Source organism: Rhynchophorus ferrugineus, unplaced genomic scaffold, assembly GCF_030347505.1.
Source record: "Rhynchophorus ferrugineus isolate W39M unplaced genomic scaffold, kcgeb_rfMv2 rfM4, whole genome shotgun sequence".
Classification (NCBI taxonomy): Eukaryota; Metazoa; Arthropoda; class Insecta; order Coleoptera; family Curculionidae; genus Rhynchophorus; species Rhynchophorus ferrugineus.
In genome coordinates, this window is record NW_027472583.1 from 22,693,514 (window position 1) to 22,713,298 (window position 19,785).

General features: G+C 30.8%; 1 protein-coding gene across 3 annotated transcripts in view; it reads right to left on the reverse strand.

Annotated features, from left to right (window-relative positions):
* Window positions 1-1,986: 1,986 nt before the first annotated feature.
* Window positions 1,987-19,785, reverse strand: part of LOC143195562 (synaptic vesicle glycoprotein 2B) — a 52,685-nt gene continuing 34,886 nt past the window's right edge. For all 3 annotated transcript variants that reach the window (XM_076402826.1, XM_076402827.1, XM_076402828.1), the window contains 8 exons: window positions 18,878-18,934; window positions 11,048-11,209; window positions 8,900-9,062; window positions 4,309-4,430; window positions 4,010-4,248; window positions 2,939-3,576; window positions 2,557-2,684; window positions 1,987-2,491 (listed from right to left, as the gene is read on the reverse strand). In XM_076402826.1, the coding sequence (XP_076258941.1) occupies window positions 2,436-2,491; window positions 2,557-2,684; window positions 2,939-3,576; window positions 4,010-4,248; window positions 4,309-4,430; window positions 8,900-9,062; window positions 11,048-11,209; window positions 18,878-18,934 (1,565 nt within the window). In that variant the 3' untranslated portion in view covers window positions 1,987-2,435. The remainder of the gene's footprint in view (window positions 2,492-2,556; window positions 2,685-2,938; window positions 3,577-4,009; window positions 4,249-4,308; window positions 4,431-8,899; window positions 9,063-11,047; window positions 11,210-18,877; window positions 18,935-19,785) is intronic.

Consider the following 19,785-nt stretch of genomic DNA (forward strand, 5'->3'; position numbering starts at 1 on the left):
TTATTTATTTTTTATTAAAAGATATAGTACAATATTAATATAATATGGCCCGCATTTTATTATTATCATTTTGTTTTTTCATATGGCAATAATAAATGAAATCGCCGAAGATAAACATAAGATCATTCACCGAGTAAACTTTGCAGAAAAGTAAATATGCAATGCAATTATTAGTAATGTTCTAGTGGTACAGGAGAAAGAATTAATTATACCTACCTCTTGTCTAGAAATAATAGCAATAGCAGAGCAAATTTGATGAAGTATTTTCATCAGTATATTTAATATTCTTGACAAAAATACTCAAGAGAGTATTTTTTGTAATTCTTGCAGTGTGCAGAATGAGATATAACATATAACATAATAAAAGATAAAATAATTGGATGTTATCAAAATCACATTTCTAATCCACATATTTCGAATATAAAATGAAATATGCTTTGTGATATACCAGATTAGTTGGTAAAAGAGTTAGTCTCCTGTTATTTGATTGAAGTTGACCAACCACTTACCAGAAAATTTACAAAGCTTCTGTCACTAGCGCGTAGAGATGTAGGTAACAAGATGGAATGGCCTTTTCATCTCGGTACTAAAGAGAAAAATAGGTAAAAAACCATCTAGCAACTGTTGAACTTGGGTACCAGGTTATTTATTTAAGGTATAATGAATGCTTTTTCTAAGTATCAGAAGCATCATTTAACAATTTCTTAGTCGACTCTGTGTGTGACATTGGATGGAGATTTATGGATTAGTGAATGATTGGAGGTAGAACGCAAATGTTGATTACAAATAAAATAGTGATGGATACATGATGTGACCGTTATTTATTGACGATATATAAAATATAGAAAATATAATAGAGGAAAAGCTAGTATTACCTGAGAGACGCTTAGGCAGTCCATAGTGACACGTCTGATTTGAATACTGGTCAGTGTCTGGTCAATGATCTAAACTACCCTTCAATTACATTCCAGATCAACCTCTCGGGGATGCCAGAGTTTCTTTATCGTTTACTGGACGTGGCTGATGGCACCACCCATCTGTTCAGTATCTGGGATAATATATTCTGAGTATTTTGTCTCTATTGAGATCTAAAGCTCAACATGCCTAAAGGTCGCTACACATGTTATTTTCCTATCGTGAAAATTAAAATTAAAACTAAAATTTATTGGAGATGCTCTGAAAATTCACAACAACTCAAAATATAATCAAACTTGCATCAATGGATATTTATTATATTGCTTTACTTTACTAATATATTTTTTCCTCACAAATTAACTTCAATTAATTTAAAATATGCATAGAAATAAAATCGTTCGACTAATGTAGTTAAAGTATTAATGAAAATGAAATAAATAAAATAAAATTAATGTCCTATTATAAGGTATAAAGTTATTCGCTATGTAGGAAATATTCTTACTCAAAACATGTACAACTTTTCAATCAGATCTTTTCATCATTAGATGAAAAATGTTGAGGATGGGTGGGAGAAGTTGAAATGAAATGGTAAATGGTATAGAACGGTCAAGGATTAAATATGACGAACGATATGACGGTTAAGGGTTCATACTATCGGAAACTAGGGTTAACTAAAATTAATAGTAGTATAAACTGTATATACTAGTATAAACTATAAAATGCTCCAAATCTTTGTTTTCTAAAGGTAACAAGATGAAGACATCATATGACCGTGTGAAGAAATGAGATAGATATTATAATTTTTTCATTTCCTCTTTCGTTATCAATATATCAACAACCAGTGAGTTAATATATTTTTTCTGAGTTTCATAAAATGTTTACAATTATTAATAAGAAAATAAGTAAGCCAAATGCGTGCATAACGAATTAATCATTTAATACATCTTGTTTGCTTTCTGGTTATCTGAATTTTGGTAAAATCGAACGTGTAAGGCATAAAATAATAAAAAAAACATTTTTTCATTTTTTCATATTTTGAAGTATACATATATTACCTAAAATGCTAATACATTATTTGTGCTTTTAATTTTATTTGGAACAAAAGGCTGACGGTCACAAAACAAAACTTAACCGCAGACCGAGAGAATAACAATAATCTCTGGATCACAAGAAAACAAAACATATAACACTTAACTTTGTACAAACTATTAACTAGGCTCTAATATTAATATATCGCTTATGGTCTACGTCTAATAATCTCAGATCGGACAGATCCAATACAAACTAAATTATTGCAATATTTTTTACAAGATATACAATAATATCACATCAAAAAATACCGTGAAAGTAGGTGAACGCCTAAGGAAAATGAGACCTATCAAAGAGTACATTGTATAAAAAAATATATATAAGACTTTTCAATTGTTTGGGTCTTTGTTGGTACGGGCATCGTTCAATTTTTTTTTGCGATGATATCACGGCAGTTCTCTGGTCACTATACAGTTTAACAGTTATACGATTTAGTCGAGGGCACCGCCACCTGTATTTGGCAGTAGTAAACATAGTAAGCCACTACCTGTAAATACAAAACGAGTTTCAATAAAACAAATCAAGTCTCGTGACAAGATGACAATATTTTACCGAAAAGCATAGCTGCGAATAGTACAATTGGAACCACACAGTTCAAATCGATGAGGAAACCGAAGAGTAAGTTTCCAATTAAGGCTCCACCTCGTCCAAATGTTAGTGACAGAGCTGCAGCCATTACCCTACACAAAAAATAGAATATTGAAGTTTTTAAAATAATATATAATAACTACTCGTTTCATCAAAATAATGTGTTTATTTGGATTAAATCCAATGGATTATTCAGTATCATATTAGGAGTGATAATTAATATTGAAGGATTCTTATGGAAAATAATTATTAACATATTTATTACAATAAAAGATGTGTGGAAAATGCAGATTGCAATAAAAAATGCTGTTTGTCATTCAGATTATTAATTTTTTACTGATCTTACCTTAAATTAGTTGGAAATAGATCCACCATCACACAATATACGGTACTGATTCCTAAACTAGTCAGTGCTTCAAAGATACAGGACAAAATCAAGTTGGAGTTGGTTGAATTAACAAAATAGAGTCCAATAGTGACAGAACCGGCCACCAGTAAACTGAATACTAAAAAGAACTTAGCTCCCAGTCGATGTACGCAAAGCGGTAGCCAGAAACTGGTAGGTATGCAGGCCAGCCCGATGATAAGCGTATGAAGGAATACTGAGTCAGCGATGGGTTCTCCACAAAACTCTTCTGCACCCGGGTTAGTAAAATTGCCGGGCAGTAATACTACAGATGATACTTCGCAAACGGTTGCTCTCTCATTAGGATGAACGCTTTCGAATTCTTCGAAACGATAAAACAATTCGGGGAACCATATCATCAGGGTGTAGTAGCTGGTGGTTAGGCCGAATTGAATAGCGCAGGTGATGACCGTGTATCGGAGATGGGGAGGCTTGCAAAGTGCTTTGGTCTGTTCCCAGATCTCCCTGAGCAAAAGTTTCAATTCTTTGGGTTTGCGTATCCTCAAACTTCTAATGCTTCTAGTAGATTGTTGTGATACTACGCTCATTGTACGTACTTTTTCTCTTAAACTTGTCACCTAAAATAAAATTAACATTAACATAAGAAACTTTAACATCAAACAATAAAAATATATCACTATGAGATTATTTAATAAAAAAATTTAAAAAAAATGGAGAACAAATTTAAAAAAGCTGATTTTAGAATGCTAAGATAATAGAAGCCCTTAATACAAAATAGCCATCAGTTAACAGTGAAAATTGTTAAAAGTTTTATCACTATAAAAAACATCCCGTATATAGAATGAGGAATCTAATCCCAGACGATATTACTCATCTGAAATTCCTGTTACTAGATAAAATCGATTCGGTCAAAATAAACTTTGTGAAGCCGATAAAGTGCACTATATTATTTACCAGTGACTTATTTATTCTATTAAGAGTAACTTTAAAAAAATAAAACTCCGAAAAGTATTTATACAGAATATATTTCTGTTAAAATTAATTACTTACCGGAAAATTAGCACCATCGTCGTTGTAATTACTAGCATACATGTCTCTTAAAACCTCCAAAGCTTCATCGGCTTCACCGCATTCAAGTAAAAACTTGGGACTTTCTGGAAAGAAGAACAACCAGAAGCCGATGAGTATGCTGGGTATCGCACAGGCCGCCACGAACAAGTTCCAACTAGCAAATTTGAAGTTGGGAGTGATATATTCAAACTCCATTGGAATGATAATCCAGGCAATACCTGAAAAGGTAATTACTCAGTACAAACACAAATAAGATAGAAAAAATTAAGTTGCAATACCTGGTAGTACTATAACCCCTAAAGTCCAAAATAGTTCCATCCAACACAGGATAGTCTCTCTATATTTTCCTGGTTGGAATTCTCCCAAATAGGGGAAGCAAATTCCCATTGCTCCAGTAATACTGTAATATAATACAGAAGTTAATATATATTTCAATAAAATCATGTTTATTATTTATACTTCAAAGAAGCTAATTTTAAAACATTTCTAATAACATTTGAAGATATATATTTATAAATGGAGTTTTCAAATCCCCAGAAAGAAGAACCTTAGTTGTGTCCAGAGTTTTTGACAGATTAATACAAGTTTATAGAATAATGATATTCTGCCAGAAAATTTTTATATTGTTTATCTTAACAATACTTGAGGCTGTTAAACCTTTGAAAAAGAAAGTAGCGTACATCTTGAGGCAGCTGGGAAAAGAGTACATGAAATTTTACGCTTATATGGAGTGCATACACTAAACGTTATTTAAGTTTGAATTTGAAATCTTAGATCTTGAGTTAAAGAAAATAACTATAAAAATAAGTTGTAATATTATATCATCTGCGATTAAAATAAGAAAAAAATCAATGACAAAAGAATTTTATAACAATGTAGCGAATTAAAATTACACATAATATAAAAAATATTATAAACATAATTTAGTAATTAAATGAATCACTTGATATAATCGAAGAAAATACAAAAATATTATCGTGTACAGTAGACGTCCTTGATCTGCTTTTAAATAAGTAACATAATTTTAATCTTTAAAAATGCAATAAAGAGACAAGTCAAGAGACAGCTGTCCTATATCACTATTACAGCAATTTCGTGAATTTAAATAAACAAATACGGAATAATAAAATCAGAATTCCCCTTAATCCAAACATAATCGGCTTAAAAAAAATTAAATACCGATCAGACAAAACAAGTTAGTATAAAAATAACAGCAGCAGCAGCTGCTTAAGTGTAATTTAAATATTAATAAGCCAATTAGTCAATAATTTACTGGATATTCATAAAACTTTTCTTACTACAAGAAAAATACATACTATATACACTATTTATATATATATATATATATATATATATATATATATATATATGTATATATATATATATATATATATATATATATATATATATATATATATATATATATTTAAATTCTCCTTTTACCAACTAGGGGTTTATCTGGACTGGAAGTACAGTTTAATGTGGGCTCCGAACCACGGTCCTCGGCATTAAGCCTATAGGACTGGCGAGTGACCAACTTTAGAAATCATCCCAGAAGACATCCGGTCTTACCCAATCTAGTTACTGGCGTGACTGAGATCATTTTCCTTGTCGGATTTTACAGTCTTGCCTATGACAATCACACATTTTAAACAATCACAAACATAAATTTACGACCATGCTGCAGCAGGATTCAAATCCGCGGCTATCGCAACAGTAAGAGGACCGTCCTATCGCCTTTACCACTGCGTCACCAAGCCGGCTATATACTATTTTATTATGATACTATAGATAGAGTAAGTTGTATGCTCAATAGAAGCAATCGCATTCACAAAAATACAGCAAAAACAATTTGAAGTTGACGTGAACGACTCTATTACTCCAATCTTCAGTTCGTGTTGTCTGACAAATATTAAAAAACGTGACGATAAATATATTACTGTCAGATTTGTTGGTGATGTCAGTTTACAAATGACAAAATATTCCTGCAAGAAAATTCACCGAGTTTAAGAAACTATTATCGAAATCAGTTATTTAAAATAGGAGTCCGGAATTGGAATTGGAATAGGAATTGGTTGCCGCAGTAGTTAAAGTGGCCGATCGAGTGTAACATCCGATAAGGAATAACTATCCCAGTCACATCATTAACCAAGCTGCATAAAACCTTAGATGTTTTCTGGTACAGTCTTTAAATTGGTCATCGGCCAGTCGGTAGACTTTGGTTTAAAGTGCACGTTAAGCATTAGATCCAATCTAGATAAACCCTTAGTTGATAAATTGTAGCTATTTTAAAATATAATTTAAAAAATATTTATAGTTTTTTAATTCAGCTAACTAGAAGAATAAAATATTTTTTGCAAATTATTCTGCCCGTTTCCATTTTCATCTTCTGCAGAAACAACCTGGTCATATAAGTATCATTTTAATAAAAACTAAATTAAGCCATATACGTATCAGATATATGTTTTAGATATGTTACAGAAATCTATTATAGCGTAACAATTGTGCAACTTACGTATATTGATGTTTTAATATTTAAATAGTTAAAATATTCCCTGTTCTAAACTATTAGATATCAGATTCCATTAGGTTGATATTCTTAGATGTTAATACACATTTTGTGTAGTGTTTGAATATAAAGAATTTATAATAGAAGGTATTATTAACGCTTAACAATGTTTTGATAATCAAGGTGACATTAAAGATACTCTCATAACTTATATGATACAATTTTTCAATATAAACAAAAATATATTTTATTGCAATCAAAATTACCAACCACATCGCAACAAACCACAATTGTAGGAACTAGCGATCATGGGTAACTTCTAATTTTAACTAAAACATACATATGATCGACAAAATAATATGAACCCCTGATATTAAATTCTAAATTATTAATTAACCAATTAACTTCTAAAACAGTTTCTGCAACTCTTCGAGGAATAGATTCATAGAGATTTTAAATAGTTTTCAATCGATAGTTGTACCAAACCAATGGAAGGTTAACCAAAATATCCGCCTCTTTGTTCTAAAACTATTCATTAAGATTCAGTTCAGAGAAATGATTGTGGTGGTCAAGGTATTTGATGATATTCTGAAGCTTCGCAATCCAAGATTGAACCGCTGTCGGTCTCTGTCAGTTAACTTTGTTAAACGATTCCTCTACGCGGATGATATTTTATTATTTTTTATATATGCTGTGCTTACCGTGTATACTGTTCTTCATGAAACGTCTGAGAGATTACACATTTCTCCAATCGCTTGTTTTAACCGTAACAGAACTACAAGATTAGACATGTAAGAATATATACACATAGCATTATTTACCGAACGCAGTGTTACCAACATGGAAAAAGATGTACTAAGTTTCTTGGTGTTTATATTATTTTTTCCATCCCTTGTATATTGTACATGTATTGTACTTAATCTTATTTCACCACAGTATAATTCATCATTTATATCCCCTTTATAATTTCATAAAAATCTTTATCTGTAAGACAAAATTATATTTATAAAGATTGTTTGTCCAAGATTGTTTCTTTAAGATTAATTAAGATCTTTAAAATTATATTCAAAACTTATATAGTTTAACAAATTGAATGGGGAACTTCATCAGATAAGGCCATTTTCTGGAAGGAAAGGGACAAGCCATATAACTACGCTGGACTTCACTTGTCGATCCACCATAAGTCTTTTGCAAAATATTTACGAATTTCATTTTACAATGGAAAAAATATAAAATAGAGGAACGTAGTGATTTTGATAAAACCTTTAGGTAGGCTTTTAAAATAGTTTATTCCCAGTACTTTTCGGCCAAAATATGCATTCCTTTTGTCGCTTTGACACAAAGTGTATATATAAAATAATAAATTAATATATAAATAAAATTAATAACACAAATAGGGGGTTTAAAAGTTAATACAGGACTACAAAACGAAGTAGAGGTTCTATCCACACAGCACACATCAGCACCCATACCGAAGTGGTAATGGTTATTTGGTCAGTAACACTAAACTTAGCATAAGCTAGATTCTATCGAGAATATCGATTTCTCGTCTGGGAGGAATCTGTATTTTCTCCTGTTAAGGCATTTTTAAAATTTTACAACCCATACTTAGTTCTAATCTCGTTCAATATGTGGTAGACTGAAATAGGGGCACGGTGACAAAACACAGGCAGTGAACAGGCATGCTTGAAGTCATCAAGTGACCATGCAATGGCGACGAAAGGAAGGAAAGCGAAGAGACGAGAAAAAAACAGCTTTAACCTCAATAAGCCTGTTGTGATTGGCCTCCTGGGCACAATGATCTTGTACCTCGTTATTTGTGAAATAAGAAACTAATGGGATAAGGTCGGTATGGACACAAACATCCGTGATGGGGAGGGAAGATGAGGCTACCGATTTAGCCGCACTATCCGCGTGCTCATTTCTCAGCATACCAACGTGAGAAGCGTAACCCACAGTAAACTTGTCCTGATCCCATTCAGATAGACGGTACGGATAATTGATAGTGAATCGGTGACCAGGGGATGGTTGAACTTCTGTTCCAGGAATCAATGGATAGCATTTCAGGATTCGGTCAGGATCGTCCATTCTTTGAAGGATTGTGTTGAAATGTAGGATAAAGCTTTGTATGTTGCGAAGAGTTCAGCGGTAAATACTAAACCCTGTTCGGAGAGCTTGAAACGGAATGCACGGTTTTCCACCACAAATGCACTTACGTTACGAGATTTGGAGCCATCGGTATATATGTGCTTGCGGCCAGGGTAAAGTAAGGACAATGTTTTCTTGGATAAAATTGACAGGACATAATATTAATTACAATGAGTTAATTATTTAACTTAAGGCGAAGAAAAGTTACTTACGCAAATCCATTGAGAAATCGTAAAAACATGAAAAGCCAAAACACCTGAGATACGCTCGACAACAGTCCACAAATTCCATCCATAATCAACGCTCCGATGAGGACCGTTCTTCTGCCTTTCGTGTCAGCCAGGCATCCCCAAAAATATGAGCCAATCAGCATTCCTGTAAATAAACGGCTGTTAGTTTCCCCAGAACGATTAAGAAATTGGTTTTATAATGCCGACATCTTTATTATTATCGCGTTTAATTGTAAAGAGACGAAAACCGTTTTTAGGAAACGCACTTTAATTGGCCATCGAGCGGATCGAGACGATACCGTCTGGAACAGAGGAAATTTGCCGCTTTTCGTTATGCGAATTCGTTTCGGTATCAGATGTTGTTTGGAACATTATAAATTGAGCTCATTAAAAATTTCAATTCCGTTTGATTACTGGCGGATTTTTTTTCTTGTTTCTATTGTTGACGCCAAACGCGATACAGTTTCACAAATTATCAATTTGAACGTTATTTATTATTCTTAAGTAATGATTTAATTTGTAATACATTGCTAATGTCATAAACAAGAAGGAGAAATTCGTAACATTGATTGGTAGAATTAATTGACTTAATAGATGTTTAGACTAAAATATTTAATAGCTTAACGGTGAATTGGAGCTAAAATGGGAATATTTCAAAACTTCCCAGTTCCTTTAAACAAAGTCCTTTATTCCTTGTTAATCATCATATATTTTTGGTTGTTTTTCTTTCATATTGGCATAATACATACCATTAGTTTTATTAATCACTCTGTGTTTTAATATTTCGTTATTGTGTTGATTATCTAACTCTGACTACTACTAGAAATACAGAAAACATTATATGACATCCTAGTTATTTAATAGTTCATCTTTCATATTTTGCGATTAAATTCAATTTGGAAAAATAACAAGTTTTAAACAATGGACAAAAGACATACTCGATAATGATTTTTTAAATAATTAGCTCATATTGTTGTTGAAACCTTAAAATTATTGAGAAAGTTATTTTTACCTTTAAAATTGAATAGAAGTATTCATTTTCGTGAACTTATTGAATAACCTAACATATTGTATGCGTATCTAGAATATGCAGGAAAAATAGAAATGAAAAGGTTATTTATTTTAAAAATAACCCACTCAGAATTAGATTCATTAGTCATTCTAATAACATTAACTACAATATTTTATAGTTTCATTTTGCAGATGAAGTAGCATTACCTTATTTAACACCATTAATTCTATTTTAACTGTAAACTATGTTCTCATTACTATAGTTGATTTCAAATGATCTACAGTTCCAGGAATTATAAACAAAATACCAATTTAAACAATTAAACATGTTCGTTTCTCTTATATACTTATATTTATAATAAGAATACGCGAAAGAAATAATAACTAAATACCAGAAACATAAAGAAGGTTATATAACATTACTGTTATTGGCTTTAGTTCAACATTTAGAAGATGAATGTAGAAAATTAATTGAATGTAAGTCCTTAATTGACATGTTAGTTTAGATTGATTTAAAGAATTTCCAAGTCTTGCCAAGTTTCCAAAGTCTTTCTTGTTAGTTAAGGGTAATTAAAGCATTAAAATGCAAAAAAGCTTATAACGAGATAAAAATAATCGCCCAATATTTTTATTCTTTATATTTTTTTCCAAACTATATAGTTAAGTAAGATTAAATAAGCATTAAAAAATGATTAAAACGAATATAATTGTAATATTTAGATAATTTTTATTTCCCCATTAAATCATATATGTCTACAAATATATTTGCATTTATTAACTGATCAAAAAATTTAACCATGACAGTAACACAATAACCATGTCCCCATTTTGAATCGAGATAATTCCCGTATTAAAATTGCAATAATCAATTTTATCCTATTATTATTATTCATTATTCGCGCGTCAATTAATATTTCATATATTTCAAGGAATTCCGCTATAAATTCTGCAACTGTGGTGCATTTCATTCGTAACCTAATATTAACATTCATAATTCATTAGCTTATCAAATTTAAAAAACCGAAAGTGATTTATTTCAATATCAGCCATACGAACAACCTTTGGAGATTGTGTTTCAAGATTGTATGCGTTTATTTTTTAAGGATTTTCTGTACTCACCTAACATCGGAGCTGCTGTGAGCCAACCTTTGTCTGCTGATGACATTTGAAAATCGCATGTGGCCGAGGGTAAAACAAAGGAAATGATTGTGATGCCCACGGCTGTGTTGAGATATATAAGTCCACATACTGCCAATAAGGAAAAGTGAAATTTTCCAAAACCTATAAAATAAATGATTACCCATTAGTTTTTGCCTATATTACTCTATTTTCCACTTTTTTTTAAATCAATTTAGAGCTCTCACTGAAGCCCCCAACTCAGGAATTTCCAAACTTGGTATTTCTATACACTTCTAATGTGATCTCTAGTGTCACTCCACTCAAAAGCACCACTTTTACAACTAACGTGATTTTACTAATGAATTTTTATTTTTTTAATTGGAACCAAATAAGTGAGCAATTTGTGCTTTGCTCGGACATTCATTGACAAGACATCAAGTGTATCAAGAAAATATATTGATATACTTGTAACATAAATATAGTTCCAATTGGTCTTATGACATTTATTATTTGTTGCAAGTTGCCTAAGAAGTCGTATAGAAAATATAGTTGCACTAATAATTAATTATTTCAGGAAGTGATTGATTCATATACTAACTCACAAGAAATTATGATAACGACGGATAGAGTGCAGTGCCTTTTTGCTTTATTTATAATACTAGATGTAATTTAATTATTCTTAATAAAATTGCTTTAGTTTTCTCTGATGAAGTTCTATTTATATATTTGAATAATTCTTCCACAATTGTAAAGCAGTAAATAATAAGTTCTGTTTAAAGTTAATAAACGTGTTATGCTGGTATATAATCTCGGCAGCACCCTTAAATTTTTTTATATTATTTTTGTTGCCAATGTCAGCAATTATGTGCGTGAATAATTTTTGAATGTTGGTTAATTTCAATAAATTAATTGGACTAACAGAAATGTTAATAGGGTCATATGAGTTCAGTTATCCACATTATTTTTTATGATAATTCTGACACTAGACCTAAATTCTGACACTAACGTAGAAATCTGACCATAAACCCAAAACTATTAGGTTTATACATTAATTAAAAAAAATATTTTCATATGAAACTTTATAGTGCAAAATATGTACCATGTACTATATATAAAGCATTTTCCATCTGTAGGCGCTATTTTTTCCCATCTCTCAAGCAATTTACGGATTCCATCCTTCTCTTTCCATCCACGAATCGATTCATTTTTGGTATTTTCTCAAGAAGTGAAGCGCTGCTTGGATAGGTCACGAATCATATGTTGAACAAGTAATAAGCAGATAGAGCAAGGTCAGATAGGAATATGGCGTGTGAGGTAGCACTTCCCATTTTAATATTTCTAAATAATATATATTATCACCAGTTATTTAACATGTGATCCAGCGTTTTGGGCGCAGTGCTTGATTCAAATGTATAAATTGCAGTCAACAGAGACCCTATTGAGGGTTTCATTAGGTCCTAGCAGCCCATAATATATCACACCAAACTGTTTCCACCGAATACAGAGCATTAACTTGGAGACATGAATATTCGGCTTTGCTGTTGATGTTAATGCGCCAACAAGTGGCCCCATATTTTTGGCTTTCCAAAGGTTTCTTTGTATTCGTTATCGAATTCATTACTTTAAAACGTCAAACATTGCCATAAGCTTCATAGCATTCAATGGTTTTCAGCTTACTTTTTCTTAAAATCAAACTAATAAAGTAAAACTTTTCACAAATGCGACTTACTCGGTGCAAATTTAGGCATTTTCAATGCTCTGAAAACATTTATAAAGAAATGATATATACTGAAAAATTTATGGAAACTGTCAGAGAAGCTTCAACATGTTGTTTTTAAATGTACCCCATGATACACAATAACATCGTCTGTTGTAAATCCTTTAAACTAAATTAAGTTAGTTAATTAAGTTAGTCCTGATATGTAGATGAATAATAACACTTTTTATAAAAGTATTTTTTATATAATAGGTACTTCAAAAAACTGTTTTTAACATCTGCATTCTTATGCAACTTAAACTGCTTAGGTAGTTTAGTTATCAAAGCAACGAGATGACCTCCTTACTAATGCGGTTGACAGTGGGAGGGTCTAGATATGTTATTATGACTATCTATATATAAGAGTGTAAAATCAAATAACAACCATTAAAGTCATGTTAGTAACCAAGCTGGACAATCATGAATCAGTAAAATGAAACCGAGAACCGTGGTTTTTAGACCACGCCAACAGTATGCCCAGCTCAGACAAAACACACTTGATAAAATTTCAGAAATGCTCACAGTCCTTCGCTATATTACTGACTTTTGCTTCCTTAAAAAAATAAATTCCTTTTTACAAAATCAATTCGAAAAAAAATTAACACCAATATTCGGTCTATTAATTATTGCTACAAAATGTTTCATAAACTATGCATAAACTTATTTTAAGTGTCAATACTATTTAAACTCAACTTGCTAACTGAATATTGACAATTAACGTAATATAGTTATTTCAATATTATATAATTGGACAAAATGTAAATAGAAAAAATTATTGAAGTAAATACAAGTATAACTATATAATAATATTCCATAAAGTATTGTATCAACATTTACATAGGATGTCTAATAATCACGATAAACACAAAATGGCTATTCAATTGTCTCCACCACAAAAAAAATCAGTGGAATCTTTCCAAAATCCCTGCGAACCGATTTGTATATGTACAATAGCAATCAAGCTTAACTAAATGGATGCCATCAAATATTGAATCTAAATCAGGTAGGTAAACGGAAATGTTCCTGTATGGAATATTCAGACAATTTAAGTTTACTTTTCTATTTTAACAATTAGGATAAATGCAGCATCAATATTTAGTTGTCTATCAAGGAAGTAATTTTACAAAATACTAAACTGGTAACTGAAAAACTACTAATGTGTTAAAAACATAATAAACGAATATATGATAATTGCCAATTAATGTCCAACGTGGTTATTATCTCAGAGGGTAACTGTCCTTGTCTAGCGCGAAACAAATTGTATGATTATACCAATATCACCACACGATTCACAAATTTAGTATTAAAACAAATATATCTTATATGATCGCTTATTTTACTCCTTTTTACCGGTAAATTTAACAATTTATAAATATCATACTTCATAATGTTATCTGGGATTTTAGTATTTTACAATAAAGAACGTTCAGTAATATCCAAATATCTAGAGACTATATAATCCGAAAGAATAAAATGTAATTATTATCTATAAAAAAAATAGAATTATCCATAAATACATCATTAAATAGATTTTCAATGTTCAGTTACTCTTCAGATAAGTTAATATCACTTATTATCTTAGAATGTACCATAGTTACACCTCCAGTTAATCTATACCATCTTATTAGTAGGTGAACATAAAATAATAAATAGTTAAAATAATAATTAAATCGTAAATTCAGCTGAATTAAACTAAATCTGTAATTATAAACAAAGAAAAATTATTTAAAAATGTACAATAAACTCAATGACCATCATAAACAAATATATTTTAGAAAGAGAAACCTATAGTTGAAAAAAAAATTAACCTTACAGCAGATACACTAGCTGATCTCTAGACTTTAATTTACTTCAAAAATAATCCTCAAATATATGTTATACTAACTTACAGACACACATGTAGATATGAAATTGTGTAAGAATAATATTCTCCTTCTAAGTTACAGAGCAGTATTTTATTTATGAATAATCAATTATTTTGAGAAATACATAATCGAAATTTCCGACAGTTGTATTGGTGAGGGAGGTTTGCTTGAACTGTTTTTAATGTTGATATTAATACTGCGGCGCAGTGGTAAAAGCGATGGCACGGTCTTCCTACTGTTGCGATAGCCGCGGGTTCGAATCCTGCTGGGGCATGGTCGTAAAATATGTTTGTGATTGTTTAAAGTCTGTGAATGTTCTAAGCAAGAGTGTAAAATCCGACAAGGAAAATGATCCCAGTCACGCCAGTAACCAGGCTGGGTAAGACCGGATGTCTTCTGGGATAATTTCTAAAGTTGGTCACTCGCCAGTCGGTAGGGTTAATGCTGAGGACCGTGGTTCGGAACCCACGTTAAACTTAGGCCCCGTCCAGACCTACAAACCTACAGTTGGTAAAAGGAGACTTTGTGAATAATGGCTAATTCCCCATTTCCCGGTATTTTTTTAATTGTTGTCGAAACAAATGAACTTGACCTATTAATAACCAGTTCGAACCGATAGCGACATATCAGCGAAGGTTGGCAGCCTTGCGAGGGCCCTTGACTCAATCATGCGCACCATCTTTCTGAGCCTCCGTACTTCCTATTTACGCAACACTTGAGGACGGTCATATATACATGTGCGAGCCGTCATACCACACACACACATACATTATGCCGATTGCATAAATGAATCGCCAATGAGCCGATATTAAAATCAATTGTTGGCGATTGGAAGCGATTGTTTATGGCTCTTGACCCACAAAAAAACGAACGACAGACGCAGGGCGACATTGACGGGCAAAACGGAAAAATATTATCGGCACTTCGCGCAATATTAATTCTTTCCTCCGGTTTGCGTGTGAAACGAGTCACGTGTCATTGATCAAGCATGTTTGTGTTGGTAATTTGATGCTTTAAACAGAACAAACATATCCAGTAACAACAGTCGGACTTTGGTCATATTTTTATGCAGAAAGAAATTATAATAATTTGTTAGTTTAAATAAAAACACGTAATGATATAAACATGTATCTTGTTATTTTAGGTCACACTGATTTTTTGAAATGTTTTTTTTATTATTTAATTAATACTTTGTTACTAGTCGTTTTCGTCTAACCTACAATTTGTCTTTATGCTAACTTAATTAAATCTAGGTATATAACTGGGAGAACCCATCGGCCCTTAACTTAATCTCTGGTGAAATAATGTTTATACATGTAACTGCCGAATTTTTTAATATATGCACCTCACTACACAACACTACACAAGATGAGATGGTTTGATTCTTTTGAATCTGTGTCCTGTTCTGGTGGTATCCAAAAGTTGCAATATTTCAATATTAGTATGAGAATGGAGTCTTTCCTCATGCCCCCTTGCAATTCTCTTGATTTCTTGACTGACTGTGGGTATCTGAAGGTCTGGATATAGATAATCAGTTCTATAGTATTTGGGTGCACCCACAATACCTCTCACGACTTTGTTTATTAGCCAGTACATTTTCCTATATTTCAATTCCAGTTTTTTTCTTTTCTTCTTTATATGTTCCTTCCAGCGAAGTTTTGCATCGAGATTCATTCCGATATATTTAGCGTTGTTGCCATATGGAATGATAGTGTTATTTAATGTTATTGGTGCGTGTACGGTCTGTTTATAGGTGAACTGCACATATACAGATTTACTTTCATTAATTCTTATTTTCAATTTTACTATAGACTACCTACATCTCTACCAATATGTATCAATGCTATTGGTACCACAATTCTTCATCAGACTTCGCCGTTCCTTAGGCTTATCCGCAATTATTGCCTGATATATCACTTTCTATGCTTTTTATGCTCTTTTGGTCTACAAAGTACATTATTAATCGTACATTTTATCTAAACAGTCGATCTCAACGAAGAAGCTTTTTAGATATCATTGATTATTTATTTAAAACCAATGTAAGCTACCTTTTGGATCTCCAATTGAACTGGTTATTGCATATTTATTAAATAATATAACTTTATCACTATATATTTCATGATAGTAATCGTAATAGTAATTGTAATATTAATTTTAATAAAATGAAAGTCATAAATTTATTAAAATTGAAGTGTCAGTAAGAATAATATGCATATTTTTGACATATAAAAATATCCATGTCAACCTAGTAAATAATTCCCGAAATCGTCTAAAAATAACATCCAAAACAACAGTTTTGAACAATTCTCAAAATATACTTATTATTGCTGAAATTCCAATGTGTCGTTATAACATTACTGTATTATGCCGATATCTAAAGTAATACTGTTTAAAGATTAACTCGTATGGTAAATCTTAACACGTGGCTTTGAATAATGTTAATTGTTTTCGCAAACAAATGCATCAGGTGATAATCAAATTTTCATATTGATATAGAAACGAATATGGGTAAAATTACGAAAAACAACTGGATCTTAAAATTTACAGCATTTAGTGTAAATTTACTTTTAGTATTATATGCATTGCAATCTAAATTATTAATAATTCAAAAGATATATTATAATGAGGAACAACGAGTTGAATCTATTAACTAAAATGATAAAATTCTAGTTTTATATAAAACACAAAGTAAAATACACAAAAGGATATTACTGGTAGATAGAGCAGTTACAAATAATAAATATTCAATGCATTTTCCCTGAACTTCATTTCAGGTTCCATAAAACTTTTCGTCCGAGCGATTTCAATATTTTCTTGATTGGTATACCTGTATAGGTTTTGTTGTTATGCTGCAAAATCATGTCTTTTGGCATATTGTAAACGTTTTTCGATCAATATACAGTTCAAATTTATGATTTATTGCAACAACTTGGTCCATCAGACACAGGGCATGGTCTAAAATATTTTCAGACTACACATTCTTTGACTTGAACGCTAAAATTACCACATTTGAATTGTTGAAGCCACGTTTGCTTCGAGCCTGAACACCTTAAGTCATTACCAGTAAAATATCAAGAGGGTTGTGCAGATTAAAGTTATTTAAGATTATCGAAATCGATTATCGATCGTTAACTGTTGCGCTTTATTTCAATGAACTTTGTAAGATCTGGAAACAGCTAGAAATCAGGGAAATAAATCTGGCAAATAAGCTGCACGTTTAAACAATTTTCGCGATAGTTTCTTGAGCTACGTAAGAGGATACATATTCCTGTAATAAAACTGTTTCTATTAATTTTCATTTGAATCTTTTCTGATCCAAGAGTTTACAATAATAACTCACAAAATTTGCAACCTTTCTACAATGCTCTATATGGTTCTGGTAAGCTCGTATTAGAATGTATTGAAATGTATTGCCCGTATTTTTGTTCCATTGTTAACAAATGATTATATTCCTTCATGCTACTAAATCGTTTTATTCCTACACTACATTGGGAAAAACATTCCATTGGGAAAAACAGGAAAATATTAATAATGATGAATCTAATTACTGAATATGTTGTCAAGTGACAGCACTGTTTGAACAATCTATTACATACATGTATTATTCTATGATAAAATGCCTTAATTGTCGATGAAACTAAATAGAGCAACCTAAGCAAAAAATTATTTCCACAGGTATATTGACTTTCCAAGTTATCTGAACATTTAGTCAATGGAAAACAATGAAGAAAATAACATTTATTAAACAAAAGTGATGTTATTATGGGTGCCGCAATGTAGTTCAAATGTTCTAACATCATCTGATATTTATTTGTCAACAAAGACTTATTATTATTTGCAAGAAATAGTCTGAAGTTTTTTTTGTAAACTCATCATTTTTTATGGATCATCAAATCAATTATTATTGTTCCAAGAAATATAAATGAATATTTAATACTTTTTCCAACCTTCTAGAGGCATTAAAAAAATTATTTACTATTTGTAACATTCATAGGAATGATATCAAACCAAGTAATATTCAATGTCTACTGTATATTTTGTAGCAAATGACCAATAATTATTATGTTGAAAAATCATCTCGTTTCTATGAAATATAATTAATTATGCTCATCTACAACACTATTTTCAATAAATGTCAACGAAATTTTCAATTTCACACATACTTACATAAAAATATTAAACAAGATAATTAATTATATAACCACTTACCGGTACTTTCCAACGCCCTTTCGAAATCTTCTCCTTGACCTTCTATGAAATCCAACCCTGGAAAATAAAACCACACCCTATTGAATCGTATATTATACGTGTTGGTAACAGTAAAAAACAAATGAAGTATGAAGCAACGCAATACTTCGCAAAAAAAGATCTATCAATCAATCGTGTTATTATAATCGAATGAAATCAAAATATGTATATAATTAAATAATAAATAAACAAATTAAATTAATATATTTATAAACCGACAAATATTTTTTTGTTTTACATCACTTTGTTCAAAAATTAAGTTACAACGTTCGCCAAATTTGATATATAGTGAATAATTCAAAACTAATAATGAATTTTATTCTTTAAACACCCATCTCCTTTTTACTTTGATGATGTCTGATAAAATTATTTCTTCTGATATAGATTATAAATAACAAAGTTGTTTATAAATATTTATACCAACTATAGATTTATCTAAAAATAAGTATTTTGTAATATAAACAGACATATTTTTTTGTATTCTCTTTTTCTTATATTTAATTGAAATTGATATTATAATTATTTTTTATGAAATTCAAAAAGTCAAATTAAAAGCTTTTAAAAATGGGTACAATATATTCCGAATCATAAAAATAATGCTCATTTAATTTATTTTTACCTTTTTTAAGAGGGGCTTAACTTAAACCTGTTGCTTAACGTGGGTTCCGAACCACGATCCTTGGCATTAAACTTACCGGCTGGCGAAAGCTTAAGTTATCATCCCAAAAGACATCCGGTCTTTCAAATCTAATATTTATTATTTCTTTTTGCTATATTACGTTATGAAATATTATAAGAAAACAATAATAATAAAATAACAGTTAAAATAATAAATTTATAACTAAACTGTAATATTTAAATAATATATA